Source organism: Sphaeramia orbicularis, chromosome 1 (assembly GCF_902148855.1).
Source record: "Sphaeramia orbicularis chromosome 1, fSphaOr1.1, whole genome shotgun sequence".
NCBI lineage: Eukaryota > Metazoa > Chordata > Actinopteri > Kurtiformes > Apogonidae > Sphaeramia > Sphaeramia orbicularis.
The window spans coordinates 25114516-25130968 of NC_043957.1; the positions used below are offsets into that span (position 1 = coordinate 25114516).

Genomic DNA, 16453 nt, shown 5'->3' on the forward strand with positions numbered 1-16453 from the left:
TTAAGGAAACCCTTCAACCTTCAGTTCATCACGAACATTACAATCCAACGCATTCTGAGATATGGTGTCGGGCAGGAAGGAGATGAAAAACTGTAAAAGTAACTAAAGCTGTCAAACTAACAGAGGAGTAAAAAGTTAAATATTTGCCTCTAAGATGAAGTGGAGTAGAAGAATAAAACAACATAAAAAAAAAGCATATTTAATCATGTATAAGACTTTGGTACCTGTTAGATTAATAGAAAAGAAATGAAATCAGAGTTTTGTGCTTTTTGTCTGCAGAGAGGCCCTGTTGGTCCCAGAGGCCCCCCGGGACCCGAAGGAGCAGCCGGCGTTCCTGGCGTGGACGGCATTGATGTGAGTTTTCAGTTTATAAACTTGGCTCAGTTCATTTCTGGGTTAATCAGCTCAGTGAGCAGCGAAGCAGGCTTTCACTGGTTTACACCAGACTGAGTCCAGCAGCCGCTACTTTAACAAAGAAGTCCTTTTGACTCTGAAATATCCTTGCTTAACTACATTTAATCTAATTTTTTTACCAGCAGAGTTACAGTTTGAAGACTTGTGTGACTTTGCTTTTAAAGTAGAAAAGCTTTTCAGTATTTTTTAGTTTAGAACTGTGGTATTCTCATAAATTTGTGCAGAAATCTGTGGATAGAAAGAAACAAAAATAAGCTGCAAATGCCCATAAGCGTGACCATTTTGTTTCTGGTGCTTGAATTTTTGTACAAATTGATCATATTCAAGTGTATTTCACTTCCCTGGAACTGTAGTTCTTCTGTTTCTTCAATGTTCTGTGACAGAGCTGCCAGGGAAATGATTTTGACTGTGCTTTTATGTCAAAAAAAAAAAAAGAAAGAAAGAAAAAAAAGAAATCTGCAAGTGGTCACATTAAAATGGTCTAATATGAGATGAGTAAACTGTGTGCTTACATGTGAATGAACGTTGACTGTCATTTTACTATTTAACCATCATTCCTGTGTGTTCAGGGTGACAGAGGAGTGGACTCCACAGTGGACGGAGGGCCAGTGAGTGAACTAAAACCCTGCTTTCATATGAAAAAGTGTTGCCTTTCCACCAAAGTTTGAGTTAAACCTTCTGCTTCCAGGGCCCTGATGGTGACAACGGTAAAGACGGTGCCGACGGGCCTGCAGGTCTTCCAGGTGCAGATGTAAGTGAAACTGAACATATTACTGTTCCACAAGCAGACACTTTTCCTTCTCTGTTTCTTAATCTGTATAAATAACAAAGGCAGCTGTTAAACTTCGACTTGACACAGTGGATAAGAGTCATTCTCTAAACGGTAAAATTAGAGGATGTATTGAATCTCGGAAATCTGTATGTCCAGATCTGCTGCTGTGTGAGCAGTTTGTCTTGGCCTCCCTGTGCAGAAGTGTGGACCAGAAAAAATGTTTCTTAAATAAATCAATCTGGCTATTTAAGGGGAGAGTCTCGGGTAGCTTCCTGACAGAAACAGGGCTCTTTTTGTGTGGGATGAAGCGGGGGATCGGCTGCCCGGCGATGGCTGACAGGAGAGAACTGTATGCTGGGAAAGGTGGTGCAGAAAGGCTCTAGTGTGTTCGCTGTCAGTGGTTTTGATGATGCAGGGAACAGACCAGAAGATGTAAAAGAAGAAAGAAGACATTTAATATGTACAGAGGTAGCAGGACTGTACAATTATTTCCTAAGCCCCGCCTCCGTATCAATAAACATGGTTTGGAAAAATGAGAAAAGTAAAATGTGACCCATGGAAAAGACAGAAAGATAAGAGAGTGTAAAATAAATGATTTGAGGAGAAAAGAACACATGACTGAAGCTGCCAATCATTTGAAAAGGCCAGTCTGTAAGATTTTGGAAGATCTAAATGCAGAAATGAAATATAATGTTCATAACACAATGTGATGACACTATTTACACATATGGTGTTTAGTCAGTTTAAAAGATCATTTCACACGTCAAGAAAGTCACAATTTATGGTAAAGATAGAAAACAAATATGTAGCTCAGTGGAGTGCATCTTTCATCAGATGAGATGCACATGATCAGCACAACACCAAAACAACCGTTACCTCGACACATTTCACCACATCCTTCAATAATGAGGTGAAAAAGTATTAAAACAAGTGGAAATCACTCCAAATCTGACCATATGGAAGCTGTAAAGACGTCTTCACACTCTGAACAAATCTTGAAGAGTTAGAGAAAGTTATGAAGTTGTCACTTTTGAGACTTTTAGGTGAAGTCTAGTTACACATTTTAACTTGAAATTTTAAACTTCAAATTTGTTGACATGTGAAATTATCTGTTAAACTGAAAAACATCATATGTGTAAATGATGACGCAATTCAACCAGTAAATCAAAAAGTCTCTCACTATTGACTGAAACATAGTTTCCTCCCAAAATAAGGTCCCTCAGGGCTCTACAGGATGGAACAAAAACTAGAGTCTTTATTCTTTGATGGGTAAAGGTCAAAGGTCAAGCCCAACGTAACCTCACAAAATACATTTTTGACCCTAACTCAAGTTTATGACATAAGGAGAGAAGAAGGTTTTTACTGTATCTGTGGTTTTGTTGCTTGATGTTAGGATCCAGATTTTTTTAGATGCATCGATGGTATTTTAATTTGGACCCATGGATGAACTGGGAAGAGATTGGTGGTCAAAGGTCAAAGGTCAATTTCTATATTGCAGTGACCTGACAGACACATTTTTGGATATAACTGCTAAGAACTGAGAAAACATCATAAATAAATTACTATTCAGGAGTAGTGGAAGTGTCTGACTGACCTCATGGTTTGCTTTTATATTTTTTTAGTTTGGTTTGAGTGTTTGTTTGTTGACACTTTAGCAGCAAAACTATTGGTTGCATTCATACCAAATTGGGTTTATAGATTGCCAGTGACCCAGAATAGACCTGATGACAATTCTGGAAAAGTAGGTCAAAGTTAAAAAATTTTTTATGAATTTTAACCCCCCCCCCCCCCCCCCCATTCACTTATAATGGGTGAAATTTCAAATGTCTATAGGAGCAAGACTATTGGTTGAATTCATACCAAATTGGGTTTATATGTTGCCAGTGACCCAGAATAGATGTCATTACATTTTGGGAAAAGTAGGTCAAAGTTTCAATTTTTTATGAATTTTCAAAATCTTGTTTTCCCCATTTACTTACAATGTGAACATTTCAAATGTCTTTAAAACATCAATTTTATTTGAATTTACTTCAAACTTGGCACATATATAGAGGCAACTGATATGCTGACATCAGCACACACATAGACATGATGACATCAGCTGGATTGATGCCAAAATAAGCTACAATACATGCGAGGGGTGGGGTTAGTTGTGCCTGGCATCACTTGTTTTAAGATGAATTCAGTTTGGTAAATTAGAAACCACTGAGATTACCTGTGGGTAGAGATGAATTATCTATCACTGATCTGCACGAGGTGGGCTTTAAAGTTCAGTTATGTTTGTTGCCAAGTGTCAGAGCAATGTGAGTTTTATTTCTGTGGAAGTCACATGAGGGGAGGAGTTTAAAAAGGTAAGGCCTCACCCCCAAAAGGAACAAAACCAAAGATAGTCATTTTTAATACCAACATTTGTAGATCATGGGACCCCAGGAAGAGTAGCTGATGTCCTGCATCAGCTAATGGGGATCCTAATAAATAAAATAAAGAAATAAATAAATACTAAAAGATCATTAGTTAATTATTTTGTTAGTGGTATGGTAGCAACTTTTTGTTGTTTGTTTTTTTATAAGTAATGATAAAAAATAAACCATTATCACATCAACACAACCCTGTTTCCTCAAGACAAACTAATTAACATTAAATCTTGATAAAAGCATTAAGCCTGACTGTTGTCATCTTATTATATTAAAGTAAGTTTGATATGTTTGACAGAAGCCTCATTTCTTTAATCTAAAAGGGTATAACAACATATGACATCTATTTTATTTTATTTTATTTTTTTGAAAATTTGCTTTTGTTATGTGGTTGTTGTCTTGTGCAAGCACAGATTATTAAAATGACTTTGTTTGCACTCAGATTCTAGTTAAATTTTGGGTTGGTTTCTGTCATGTCTGGTCATGTTTTCTTGTCAGACTCCTGGAATTAACCTTTATGATGTTAATGATGGAAAAATTATTGAAAACAATAGCAGCAAAACATATAAGTAAGAATAATTCTGACTGGAAAGATATTAATGGTACCAAAAGTCTAGAAAATGGAGTTTAGGTTGATTTTTTCTCCCTTCTCTTCACGTCAACCCTTAGATTAAACAAATATAATTATTAGACATATAATTTAATGTAAAGGACCTACACATGTCCACTCATCCTCAAATAATCATAAGTGAATATAAAAACATAATGAAACAAAAGCCTCTGATCCTTTTCAAGAGTTTACTACATTTGTTCTTTTCATCGACAGTGCTCTTTTGTTTTCATTGTTTTGTTACATGTGCTGGTGATATTTTGAATATTTTGTGCTGGTTTTCTTCAGGGACCAGTTGGACCTCCTGGAGATCCAGGTCCAGTCGGCCCACAGGGACCAAAAGTAGGTTTATATTGTCTTTGTCTTTAAATATTAGTAAATCTTGGGTTTTCTGTAATGACTGTACAAATATACTAACACTGTTGTTTTTCAGGGGGATCCTGGTGCTCGTGGACCCCCTGGGGAGCCTGTAAGTGCAAATATAAATCTCATATTCACTACAAACATTATTTATCATTCAGTAATAACTATTAAACTGATCACTTCGAGCTACAGATGTCATAAATCTGCAAAAAAATAATCTGGACATGTATAGCAGCTATTTAGAATAAGAAAGCATTCTATATTTTATCCATATTTATCATTATAATTATAATTTCAAACATAATTGAACATATTTTTACATGTTTCATGATTTTTTTTTTCTTATGCACATATATTTTATTTGTTGTTTATGCTGCACTGTTACTATAAACTACACACTTTTTTCTAAACTGTATATACATTTCAGACTTAAATGACTTTGTGATGAATTCAGGCCTGTCTTCATAGACCAAACAACTTTTTCCAGTATTTCCTCAGTTGATTTTGATTAAGTGTCGCTATTTCTCTGATTTCTCTTTCTCACAGGGTGTCGGACCTGATGGGCTTGATGTGAGTCATTTATACACAAATCACAGTTCAGGTTTGATATTGTTACACAGCAGGAAATTACACATTCAACAGAGTGAACAATGTACAATTATATGATTAAAGTATGTTCCATCTGGACATCATGTGATACTTAACCCTCAAATTATGACAAGTGTGTTTCCAGTTTATGAATATAAATCTGTTTGTTGCCAGTGCAAGTGTTTCTCTTGCTTCATGAACTTCTTGATCTGGGTGTCTTAATGTTGACAGATTATTTATGTATTATTGCAAAGATGACACTGAAATTGGGATGAAATGATTCAATATCTGTTTGTTTGTCGCAGCCATGAAGTAACTGTGTGTCTGAGAAATTAATCTTACAAGGAGGTAATTTGCAAATCCAGTTACATTTTGCTTTTGTTTCAATGTAATAATTAAATTTTCAATTTACATATTAACTCATTTTGGACTGGAAAAAACAACAATATATGATCATAGACAAAATATGTTGAGATTTGTTTTGTCTACTTTCCACCAAATTAAATACTAAATCAATTTACAATAGTTCTATGAAAGCTTTTGGCTTGAAGTTTAGCATTATGAAAAATTCCAGAGGAACCAGTTGTGAAAAAACATGACTGACAATATATTTATGAATATGTAAATCAAACTGTGATCTTTTCTAACTCCAGCCAAAGCACTTTTATTTAGTTATTAGATAATTTACTAAACTGATTAATGTTGATTCAATGCCCACCTGTGATCTGTAACCACACCCAGCAGTGACACCACAGGGCACTGACCACACCAGTTGGATCTGTATCCAATAGGTGCTGGCAGTAAAAAGATAACAAGCTGGTGTGAAGCTATTCTGTCATTATATGCATGATTTTAATAGTAACAGATTTTAAGCAGTACATTAGTAAGAGTACAGGTCAAAGGTCAAGCTCAAATGTAATGATCCTATTACATTTTTTTGGACTGAACTGAGAAGAATTTGGTGGCCAAAGGTCAAAGGTCAAGATTGTTGTGACCTCAAATGCCACGTTTCCACTACGTGGAACCAGCTTGACTCGGCTCGGCTTGACTCGGTATTCCTGGAGACTGTTTCCATTACAGGATACTACTGACTTTACAGTACCTGGACGTTGTAGCGATGTGGTGCGTTATTTCCGTGTTGTCTGTTCAGAGTTGCTGATAAACTCACTCGTTGCGTGTTGTCTCGTCTGAATTTTTACGTCGGCCACCAAAGACTGAATGTCCTCGACCAACCATGGTGTAGTTTTGGGCTGTTATCATGAGGATTAATGTACCGCTATATTTACTGTCAACTTCCGCATCTGTTTTTTGTAAAACGGCGGGTCATAGAGATGACTGTCTGACCAATCAGTGGTCTGCAGTGTTACACGTCGCAGTTTAGTATCGCTTGGAACCTTGGCAGAGGTGATACCAAAAACACTAGTACCGGGTACCAGATTCCAGGTCCATTTTCATAATGGAAACACAAAAAGGCCAAGCCAAGTGGAATCGAGTCGAGTCGAGCCGGTACCATGCAGTGGATTTCTATAACTAAGAATTGTATAAACAGATTATGATTCAAGAATAGTGGCTGCGTCTGACTAAACTTATGCTTCATATTTATGTTTATTTTTAGGTGAGTTCAGTTTGACAAAGTACAAACCATCTATGTTATAAAAGCCAAGTGGCCTCTGTGTGTGTGTGTGTGTGTGTGTGTGTCTCAAGAATAACAATAAAATCCGGCAAGAGTTGACTGCTGCAGTTTAGCATACTTATGTATTTTTGGTCAAGGAACAGACTAGTGAAAATGGCAAGTTGATAGGACCAATATTTTGGGAGATATTAGTAATTTTGGAATACAACAGCCTTACAATCATGTTACTATACCCAGAACGCTTTGGCGGTGACTGTTGGACACATGCGGTACAGCATGCACAAATACACAACAGCATAAAAACTACCACATCTAGAACCTGTGGATCCCCAGGGGTCAACGTGCGAGTCATGAATACATGTGGGTTATGATGGAGTATTCTTTGTTGGTTTTGTGCTTTTGTTTGACTTTGAGACAGGAGGCTGGTTTTAATGTTCAGTTCTGTTTGGAGCCAAGTGTAGGAGCAGTGCGAGGGTTATTTATTTAGAAGCCACATAAGGGAGGAGCTTGAAAAGATAAGGCCACACTTTCTGTCTGCAGATTATTAAAGTAGTATTAGAATACAGAAGCTGACAGTGGCTGTGGTTGCAATATTTGCAATGCATTGGTTATTCTTTGGTTTCTACACAATGCATTATGATAAAGGTAAAGACTTGTTTTCATTTCTAACAGGGTATTCCTGGTACAGACGGGCTGCCGGGGGAACTTGGTAAAGTTGGTGCCCCTGTGAGTACACTAATAAATATATTGTTTCTTGTGAGACATTAAATGTATGTCAGGGTAAAATGTGACATGTGAATATGTGTTTGTATATGTTGAAGCTGCTCTTCCTGTCTATATTAATAAAAACTCTTTTGTCACAGGGAGCAAGAGGCAAGAGGGGTCAAGTGGGTCTTCCTGGTCCTGCTGGGCCTCGGGTAAATATCACAGCTTGTGTTTATTAAGGTTAAAATAGTGCTTGAGGGGGGGGTGTATGAGGGGTCAGCTCACAGAGAGATGAAGTAACACTGTGATGAGTCAGATAAACGGAGTCACTGGAGTTATTTGAACAAAACAGAGAAACAACTGAAATGGTTTTAGCTCACACACTTTAGACTGAACAAGTTGGAGTTGATTTAAGTTTAATTACTTTCTTTTAGGGACCTCCGGGAGTCTACCAAGGCGAGGACCTGGTAAGTTTGATCTCACAGAAGAAGAATTTGCAAAATAATTAGAATGTGCAGATGGATTAGCGCCCCTACAGGCAGCATCAGACATTACACCACATGTCAAACATAACTAAATAAAATCTGAAAAATCTCTGCTGCATTTAGACTATAATAATGCCACTGTAAACTAAATCTGTTATACACACATTTTCAGACCTTCATTCATTATTCACCAGAGTATTTAATAGTTACAGGCAAAAATGTTAAAAAAAATTATACTCAAAATTATATGAAAAAGATTAGGATACAAGTTAAACATCTAATCTTTACAACGATTTTAGAGTAAAGAAGGATAGTAAACATTCATTCAACCTCTGAGCACTGATACACTATACTGACTTGAAAACACATAATTCAGTAAAGTCTGAACAATAACAGTCAGAGGAACACATTCTAAATCATTCTTGCACAATCTCAGTGAATTTCATTCCCTGAAAAATGTAGCTTTTTACAAATCATCAGCTTCACAGCAGATAGTATATATTTATAGTCAGAGGGGAATTAAAACATGACATTTATCTGTGTTTGTCACTGATCATGAGTTAGGGGCTGCTGTCAGTGGCGCCCCCCGGTGGCAGGGCTTTTCCATGACCTCAAATAGGCTGTTGTGTTTTCCAGTGTCCCAACGCCTGCCCCTCTGGTTTACATGGACATTCTGGACTCCCTGGCATGAAAGTAAGTGACATGTTCACAGCATATTTTTTTTTTCCTGCTTGATAAGAATTAGATTATTAATGACTTTGATGCCGGGCTTCAGAACCACTTGTACTTGAGTATTTCTGTTTTACACTGTATTACATGTAATATACAGTCCTTTTTGCACCATTATATTTGTCTGACCTAAGGAATCACATAGATTGTTCTGTCAAATCTTCATCTATGTACGGTGGCTGACAAGGGCCAAACACATTACAACGGCCCCATGCGTCTCAGTTAAGACAAAACAGCTGCAAGTACAGAAACAAAGCAAATTCACAAACTCAAACACTAGTCTAAACGAGGTACAAAAAGAGGAATGTGGTGCAAATCAAAAAATGCACTGCGAGAAACAAAAACAAATGCATAATCATCAAATAAAAAAATAAATAATAAAGAAATGATGCAAACCAAGAAAACATCTGCAAACAAGTAAAGCACTCGGAGAGCGCAGACCTCCACCAAGACAAATCCTCCCCCCCCCCCACTCCCATCACCACCAAAATTTTATCATTTCTTCCTTGTGCCAGTATCAACATTTCCTGAAAATTTCCTGAAAATCCATCCATAACTTTTTGAGTTATCTTGCTAACAGACAAACAAATACGCAAACACACAAAGCAAAGTGATCACAATACCTTCTGGCGGAGGTAACAAAAAGCGCTGCATAACCAGTCACTACAACAGAAGTGCTCCAAACCCTGAAACACTGTCAGTCAGCTGTTCTCCATCTCTCTCTCCATCCTGTGTGTCTCTGCATTGAGCTGTTCTGCTGACAGCGCCCCCTGCAGGTCTGGAACACTTCCGTTGCAGTGACTGGTTATGCAGTGTTTTTCGTTTGCAGATGTTTTCTTGGTTTGAATCATTTCTCTATTTGCAGAGCTTTTGATGATAATGCATGTGTTTTTGTGTCTTGCGGAGCATTTTTTCATTTGCACCACATTCCTCTTTTTGTACCTCATTTAGACTTGAGTTTGAGTTTGTGAATTTGCATCGTTTCTGTACTTGCAGCTGTTTTCTCTAACTGAGACACATTGGGCCATTGCAATATGTTTGGCCCTTATCAGCCACCGTACATAGATGAAGATTTGACAGAACAACCTATTAAAATAGTACACATTTCCAACCTTTTTCCCTCTGACATCAAACAAAAAGCATTGTGTAGTCACCTGGCATCTGTGACTAGCTGCTCCAACAAATTATGATCTTCATCTTAACCTACTGCATGGATCGATTTCAATAAATCATCCAATATTTCAGCAAAAATCACACATGAAAAAAAGTCTAAACCTAGGACATTTTTCATCTTTCCTCTCCCATTAATCATGGGATGGAGCCTCAGAGTTACATATTAGTTAATAAAACTATATCTAAAGTAGCTCCACCTTAAGCAGAAACAACCACAACATGCTGCTACTGTTTCTGTACTTTTACTTCAGCAGGATTTTTTTTCATTAAAGCTCTAAATACTTGTGCTTGCACTGACTGTGCCATGAAATGATGTATCTGATATTTTCTTGAGCTGCTCAGAAATTAACTGAGTCTTATTTGAACTTTCTGTCTTTCCCTGCAGGGCCACAAAGGGGTCAAAGGTGAATCTGGTGAGCCAGGAAGACAAGGTCACAAGGTATTATCTTATCCTTTCATTATTTGAGTTGATGGTAGGAGATAAAGAACTTTATCATATATGGAAAATAGGGAGATAATTAATGCTTTAGTTGCATATATATTTACCTAAACAGCTTGTGCAAAATCCAATACTGACATAAATAAAAACTAAGCTAATTATTAAATAAAAATTCTTCTGTTGGGTTTCTGTAAATTGGCTTTGACCAACTCTATATGTAAAGTGTCATGAGATAACTTTTGTTATGATTTGGCGCTATATAAATAAAATTTGATTGATTGATTTGATTGGTTTTCCCCTGTAAGTCGCTTTGGAAAAAAGCATCTGCCAAATGCATAAATGTAAATGTAAAAACTTGCTGTTCTCTGTTTCAGGGAGAGGAAGGTGACCAAGGACTTCAGGGAGAAGTCGGAGCTCAAGGACTACCAGTAAAATATTTCACCATTTCTTCACACTACATCAGAACAATTCTTTCTCAGAATTACAACAAATGGATCCAACGCTGCCAAACATATTAACATGCGACATGTCTGTGTGTTCTTCTCTGTCCGCTGAGTAATTTTAGGGTCCAGGTGGACCAAGAGGCCTCCCAGGAATAATGGGCTCCAAAGGCGACAGGGTAAGACAACATATAAAAGAAATATTTTGCAGATCTCATTCTGTATGCTATTATTTTCTTTTACTTCTTTTATGAAGACACAGTAATAGTCTTCAACAATGAAAGACAGTTTGCCAACACCTGGTGACTTAATGAGGACTGCAATAAATGACCCATTAGTAGAGTATCCATGTACAACTCAAAATAGATAAAATCATCAGTTGACCAATATACATCACGACAAATCATAAAAGTGTAATTAAGCAGTCAGAAAGTACAAAGTAATGAGAAATAAATAAATGATAAATGAATTCTCCAAAAAGAATTGTGACGTACTTCTCTTACATGACTTTAAAATACTCAAATAAATCAAATAACTTTAATTCTGATTATTTAAGGTATTATGTCAATATAATACAATATAATATATGAGATTCAAAGGGAAACAATGGATATTTAATTCAACTGATTGTTCTTATTGATCAATATAACTATAGAAGACTTAAATGACACATGTACATTTCTCTGATCCCCAACAGGGACCTCGTGGAAAACCTGGTGATGTTGGTCCTCGAGGAATTCAGGGATCTCCAGTGAGTATTTGTTAATTATTCTCTGCTGGCTTCACTTTGTTACTGAACTGAAAATACTGATAAAATCCAACAAATACATTTCAGGGAGATCCAGGCCAAAGAGGAGCCATAGGTGAAACGGGGCCAAGGGGAGTCCAGGTAAAACACTGAACCCATGGTTACATCAAAAATAAGATGAAATAAAATCACTTAATCTTCATAAAAATGTACATTATCTGTTCGTTATTTTGTATCTGGCCTTTACATTCTTTATTTCTCCTTCCAGTGCTTTAGTTAATGTCTTATATTTTAACATCGTAAATGTTTGTGTTTCTTTGTAGGGGGATGTTGGTCCTCAAGGAATCAGAGGAGTACCTGGACCAAAAGGAGAACCTGTGAGCATCGAATTAAACTTCACACCTTTTTGGATTTTTTATTTTTTCTGCTGCTTATCCACCTTTTTATTGCTCATCTACCAACGCAGAGTTTCGCTTTCATTCACATAAACCTCTAAACTTCTACGAACTCATATTTTTGCCTCTCATAAGTGATAGTCTTTAACCTTTTATCATTAACAGGGTCTTCCTGGTCCAGATGGTCGTGAGGGAATTCCTGGGTTGCCAGGATCCAAGGTAAAAACCACCCCCCTTTCACACAAAAAAAGCTTGATACAGGAGTAGCATTTGATAAGTGTTTTTTTTTTTTTCAGTCTGAATTTGTTGCCATAAACAGAACCTGACCCCTTACAAATTCCTCCACAGTGCATTCACTGGAATAAAATGTTCACATGACAACCTACTTTATTTACAATATTATAGTATTACATGTATTAGAATCAGAATCAGAATCAGTTTTATTGGCCAAGTATGTGAACACATACAAGGAATTTGGCTTCGGTTTTTACATTGCTCACGACATACAGTTCCAACATGAACCCAGACAACATGTGGACCTAGACACAATATAGACAAACAGTCCACTAGAGACAGAGATGACAATGGGTTGAGATTTACAGAGGGTTTTACATTATAATATGTACAGAAAGTGCATATTGGAGTTTTTATACAGTGAGTGAATGTGTGGATCTGGTGTATTAAAAATATATGTTTATGTATATATTATTGACAGTGGGTTTTACACTGTAATATGTACAGAAAGTGCAAATTGGAGTTTTTATACAGTGAGCAGATATGTACAGGGATATGGTCTGTAAAAATCTATGTTTATGTATATATTATTTACAGTGGGATTTACATTGTAATGTCTACAGAAAGTGCATATTGGAGTTTTTGTACAGTGAGTGGGTATGTGCAGGAATGCAGTCTGTAAAAATATATGTTTATGTATTATTGTAGTGCAAATAGTCAGAGTTTTTTACATAGTGCAAATTAGGATGTGTATAAGTCCTGAATGGTGGGCAGTTTAGCACCAATGATCTTCTCTGCAGTCCCGATTGTTCGTTTCAGTATGACACTTTTTATAGTGAATTTTTGACACTGACCATCATTGGTTAGGGTTTTATCCTCCGGAGACCCAGCAATGCATTTTCGTCCTTTGTAGGGGATATGAGTTTCACTGCTTTATGTTGAGAAAAAAAAGAAAGAAAATGTTGTTCATTGCAAATGACATTCCATGAAATAAATAAATAAATAAATGTATCTGAAAAAAATGTTGCATCGTGCTGTTTCCAATCAAGGCAACTATGTAAAGTAGAAAACCCAAACCTTTACTTTCCTGGGTCTCAGGAGGAAATAGAAACACCTGGGCTTATTTTACCAATCCATGACGTTTATTTTTAACCCAAACCAAAGCATTTTAATCATCTACACTTTAAAACTTATGTGGATGAGTGTGGAGTTCTCATCCTGACACCCATAAGCAAAATTATAGCACATCCTACAATACTGAAGTAAGGCGAAATATAAAACTAAAGTAATTCTGTGTTTCACAAACAGGTTTTTCTCCTAAATAACCAAAAAACTAGAAGTTGTCCTGACAAATTCATTGTTTTCCTGCTGCTTTTTAGGGTCTTCCAGGAAAAAGTGGGGCCCCAGGTGACGCTGGCTCTCAAGGACTTCCTGTATGTATGACCTCTGACCTGAAAACATCCATCAATCGATCTATTATTCAATACATTGTGAGTTTTATGTTTAACACCATGTTCACAATTTAGGGTTTGCCAGGAGCTTTTGGCCCAAAAGGACATGGTGGTGCTACGGTACTTGTCAAACTCAACATAATACAATATAAAGTGATGTTTTTACTAAATACAATGCTGTCATTAAACCTTGCCTTCTGTTCTTGCTCTTCAGGGTTCTACAGGTGATCCAGGAGTTGTAGGACTGATGGGGTCTCCAGGAAAGCAGGTCCTTTAAAGTTAAATTAAATATTTTATAGAAGCATGTTTCAGCTGAAACTATTAACTGGATGTTGTTTATCACTCTGAAAGTGATAATTATTATACTCATTATATTCTGAATTTAAATACAGATTGATTGAATGAATGGATGAAGGACTGAAAATTGTAAAACCTCAAAGTATCCTTTTTTTTTTTTTTTTTTTTTTTTTTTAACAAGTCTGGAGTGTTTTCAGAGATAGCAAATGACCTCTTTAGTAGAGAAGAAAAATAAAGGTCTGCGATGTATTTCTTTTAGGGTGAACGTGGAGAACAGGGGGAGGTTGGACCAGTTGGACCCAGAGGAGGACCAGTAAGTCTCTGAAATCAGCTCATTTTCAACCCATTTTCATGTCTGCTCTCCTCATAACACTGCATTTTTTTTATTTCTCTGTTCATGGTTAATCCTACAGTTATACTTTCTGCGCAGGTTCTGCAAAATGAGATATAAATATGTTTCTGTTTTTATAATAAAGAAAGCAATTAAATATGTACAAACTGAGAAATGATCCAGATCTGTTAGAAAATCAAATATATTCAAACAGATAACTTTTTTAGCTGAGGTACATATAATGGATGATACCGTAGTTAAAATAGTTAACTGTTAAGATACATTCTTCTATGCCTTTAATGCATTTCACTCTATCATTTCAGGGTGACAGAGGAGAGAGAGGACCTGATGGACCTCCAGGATCACCAGGACCAAGGGTAAGACCTGAAATAAAACCATTAGAACTGTTTCAGTCAACATGTTGGTCAATGAATGTAAGCAGACCTATATTTCACACAGAACGGCTAATGTTTACATTAACATTTAGTTAGAGATGGTGTTAGTTTTGCTTGTTATCAGCCTCCACTTAGACCAGGGCTGTCAAACTTATTATATTCAGGGGCCACATTCAGCCCAATTTGATTTCAAACAGTTAAGTAAAGTAAAACAGGTAAGCAAAGTAAAATAATAACATAATAACCAATACATAATGTCAAGTCAAGACTTTTCTCTCTGTTTTATAGTGAAAAAAAGTAAAATTACATTAAAGAAAATGTTTACATCAACAAGCTATCCTTTAAAAACCTGCCAATTCCTTAAGAAAAATGAGTGCAATTTTAACAATATTCTGCCTCAGTTTATCATTTACACATGTACAGTACATTACAACTTACAGATCACAGTGGAAATACAAATACACAAAACATTTAGTAACAGGCAGAATATTGGTAAAATTCCACTTCTTTTTCTAAAGACATTTCAGGTTGTTCAGGTTATTCACATTTTTTCTGAAAGGACAGTTTGTAATTGTAGCCATTTCCATGTAATTTTAGTTTTTTTTTTTTACAACAAAACAAAGACAAAAATTTGGAGTTGTCATTATTTATAGGTTATTATTATAGTATTACTGGTCCCACCCACTTTAAATCATATTGGTAATATGGAACCTAAACCAAAGTGGTTTTAACATCCTTGACTGTTAATATCTTAAGTATGCGTATATTTTTACATTTCACAAATTCATACCATGGGCCAGATTGGACCCTTTGGTGAGCCGGTTTGGGCCGCGGGCCTTATGTTTGACACCCCTGACCTAAAGGAACCCACTGGCACAGCTACAGGGTGACAAACTTCTACATCTGTCTGTATCCAATCCAGTCTCTTTGGATTAATGAGACAATGACTTTTGCAAATCAAGACTTATATACTGTTATCCTTCACTGCTCTCACTTCAGCCATAAACTGTTCCCCCTATGTCACCATGCAGGTATAGCATTGGACACAGTGTCTTTTAACAAAATGTAATATTACCCCGCCCCTCGTAGGGGAGGCAAGGGGTATTGTTTGGTACAGTTTGTTTGTTTCTTTATTTATTAACACTTTAGCAGCAAAACTACTGGTTGAATTCACACCAAATTGGGTTTATAGATTGCAAGTGACCAATAATAGATGTTATTACATTTTGGGAAAGGTAGGTCAAAGTTCAAATTTTTTATGATTTTTTTTTTTCCCCATTTACTTATAATGGGTGAAATACATGTGAGGGGCGGGGTCTGCTGTGCCTGGCACCACTTGTTCTGATTAGAACTGAACTCTTTATATACTTTTTACTATAACTGACCTGATGAGATGTATGGTATGTTTACAGGCCTCAAAGCTTTTAATCAGAATAAAACTTTTTGAACATGTGCAAAGTGATTCTCCCTCCTGTGAAGAGTCTATACTTTTTTAGTAGTTTTAGATTTGGTTTAGCCAAACAAAACAAAAAAAAGCAGTTTATGATTAGCCTTTTGAGCATATACAAGCATGGAAAGAACATTTATTCCAACTAAAGTGAAATATCAGGTGATATTCAGCTGAAAAGTGTTTCCATAGTTATCTATCATGGTTATAACTTATCTGCAGAGGTTTGCAAAAGGGTGGTTGTGTTTATGTGAGAGGATATCCACTGTAAATAACAAAAAATCAGAAAATGATGATTGTATTTCACAGTCTTTTATGCAGTAGCGCTTGACTCCATTGTCCTGCAGGTCGACTGATCTTTAAGTTGGAAATATAAGTCAAGCTATTCCT

The 16453-nt window shown here is 36.4% G+C and overlaps 1 protein-coding gene across 1 annotated transcript in view; it reads left to right on the top strand.

Annotated features, from left to right (window-relative positions):
* col9a1a (collagen, type IX, alpha 1a) overlaps positions 1-16453 on the top strand; it is a 32867-nt gene that overhangs the window by 1557 nt on the left and 14857 nt on the right. The window contains exons 2-23 of the mRNA XM_030132638.1: positions 280-354; positions 984-1022; positions 1103-1165; positions 4499-4552; positions 4644-4679; positions 5120-5143; positions 7467-7520; positions 7658-7711; positions 7934-7966; positions 8621-8677; positions 10272-10325; positions 10700-10753; positions 10891-10944; positions 11463-11516; positions 11601-11654; positions 11837-11890; positions 12074-12127; positions 13522-13575; positions 13669-13713; positions 13808-13861; positions 14150-14203; positions 14545-14598. Of these exons, the coding sequence (XP_029988498.1) occupies positions 280-354; positions 984-1022; positions 1103-1165; positions 4499-4552; positions 4644-4679; positions 5120-5143; positions 7467-7520; positions 7658-7711; positions 7934-7966; positions 8621-8677; positions 10272-10325; positions 10700-10753; positions 10891-10944; positions 11463-11516; positions 11601-11654; positions 11837-11890; positions 12074-12127; positions 13522-13575; positions 13669-13713; positions 13808-13861; positions 14150-14203; positions 14545-14598 (1128 nt within the window). The remainder of the gene's footprint in view (positions 1-279; positions 355-983; positions 1023-1102; positions 1166-4498; positions 4553-4643; positions 4680-5119; positions 5144-7466; positions 7521-7657; positions 7712-7933; positions 7967-8620; positions 8678-10271; positions 10326-10699; positions 10754-10890; positions 10945-11462; positions 11517-11600; positions 11655-11836; positions 11891-12073; positions 12128-13521; positions 13576-13668; positions 13714-13807; positions 13862-14149; positions 14204-14544; positions 14599-16453) is intronic.